Source organism: Corapipo altera, unplaced genomic scaffold (assembly GCF_003945725.1).
Source record: "Corapipo altera isolate COAL_440 unplaced genomic scaffold, ASM394572v1 42043, whole genome shotgun sequence".
Lineage (NCBI taxonomy): Eukaryota > Metazoa > Chordata > Aves > Passeriformes > Pipridae > Corapipo > Corapipo altera.
In genome coordinates, this window is record NW_020890491.1 from 1 (window position 1) to 1,659 (window position 1,659).

The following is a 1,659-nucleotide window of genomic DNA, read 5'->3' on the forward strand; positions in this document are numbered from 1 at the left end:
TAAATGTGAATAGTTCTTACCTGTTTTCTGTGTTCTGTTTCTGTGAACACAATGTGCTCATCATCACTTTTGTCACTGTAACTCTCTGCTGCTTCAATGGGAACACAGGTACTGTGACTGCTGGAAAGATCTTCATATTTCCTTGATATTGAGGAATGCTCTTCATTATGGTAATACTCTGTGCCAAAGCAATTGTTGTCTATGTATTTTCCAACATCTGTCATGGCATAATTATTATCCTCTATGTTTTTGCCAGAAATTTCTTCGGAAGTCTTCTTTTTGTCTGCTTTTCTGAGGCTTCCTTTCATTTTTCTACCACAAGGATCCAGAATTCTGTCTTTCAAAGACTTCAGGCCCTGGTGAATCTGTGCAAGGGTAATCTGACATTTAGTCCTTTCTCCAGATTCCTCTTGTCCTCTTGAGCTGTCAGTATCCAACAAATTCAGCAGCAGGGCAACGAACAAGTTGAGCACCTTGAAATAATTAAAGTAAGTTGGAGACACCACTGCTAACAGAAAAGTCACTTCAGAAAACCTCAGTCTTGCTTTCATCAACCACTGCCATGAAATTATTTACTTTTGTATTGCAATATTGTTATAGTACGATCTGGCCCCTTCTGGAAGGAATGGCAGGAGAGAAAGGAAGGAAGTGAGGGTTTGGGTATATCAAATATATTTTCACCTGCTCTGATGTCCATAATGTATGAGGAGATAGATATGTTGAAAAACAGCAAAGATGAATTTTAATAACACCACCATTCAAAAGGTTCTGGTATAGACCAATAAACCAAGCAGATGAAAAAGATTTTGTCTTCCAGTACATTTACATTCCATCTACTATATGTCATACAAACCAGAAAATCTGGGTGTGGTAAACTCTTGATAATAGAAGGACAAGTTGATAAGCATTAAAAGCACTGAACAGTTTGGTTATTGGATCCTACCAACACAAAAGATGAAGACATCAGACACCACATTATCAGAAGCACTGCACTTCTATACTGCAGGTAGAGGGAATATTTTTGTATTGCCTCTACCTCTTCTGTGAGAAAGAGAAAGACAGGGAAGAAGTAAAAAAAAAAAAGAAAGATAGAAAAAAAACATGTCAAGTGACATCCAGAAAAGAGAATAGTGTGAATACTCTTGAAATGATAAAGTTTGCCTCTGAAAAACTCAGTTGCCAGTGTAACTGGATGCATTCAGTAGGGACTGAGAATCAGCTTAAAACTCACCACCAGGTTTCCTATCACCAGGACTAGCAAGAAAATGGCAATACATTTCTGTTTTCCAGCCACTTCCATACATTCCCACATCATTTCAATCCATTCTCCACATAAGATTCGGAATACAATCAGGACTGAATGATAGAAATCCTTCATATGCCAGCGTAACTCCCCATTGGTGCTTATTTTTTGGAATTTTGTTTCATAATCACTGCCCAGAAGCTGCATTCCTAGTACAGTAAAAATAACTACAGTGATACACAAAACCAGAGTGAGGTTAGTCACAGCACTAGATGAGTTCAGAATTATTTTCATAAGAGTATTTAAGGTTGGCCAATACTTTGCCAATTTGAAGATCCTGATCTGTAAAATAAAACACAAGAAAAAAAGGTAAGGTCAAACACAGCCCAGACAGCACAGCCCACATAAAAACCAGA

General features: G+C 37.7%; 1 protein-coding gene across 1 annotated transcript; it reads right to left on the reverse strand.

The window, feature by feature from the left end:
- Positions 1-20: 20 nt before the first annotated feature.
- On the reverse strand, positions 21-1,450 carry LOC113942420 (sodium channel protein type 5 subunit alpha-like; the record flags this gene model as incomplete). Its single annotated transcript, XM_027633551.1, has 2 exons — positions 1,232-1,450; positions 21-473 (listed from the first exon to the last, which is right to left on the reverse strand). Coding segments are annotated over exons 1-2 (672 nt in total), but the record flags the coding sequence as incomplete, so codon positions are not given.
- Between the last annotated feature and the right edge of the window lie 209 nt (positions 1,451-1,659).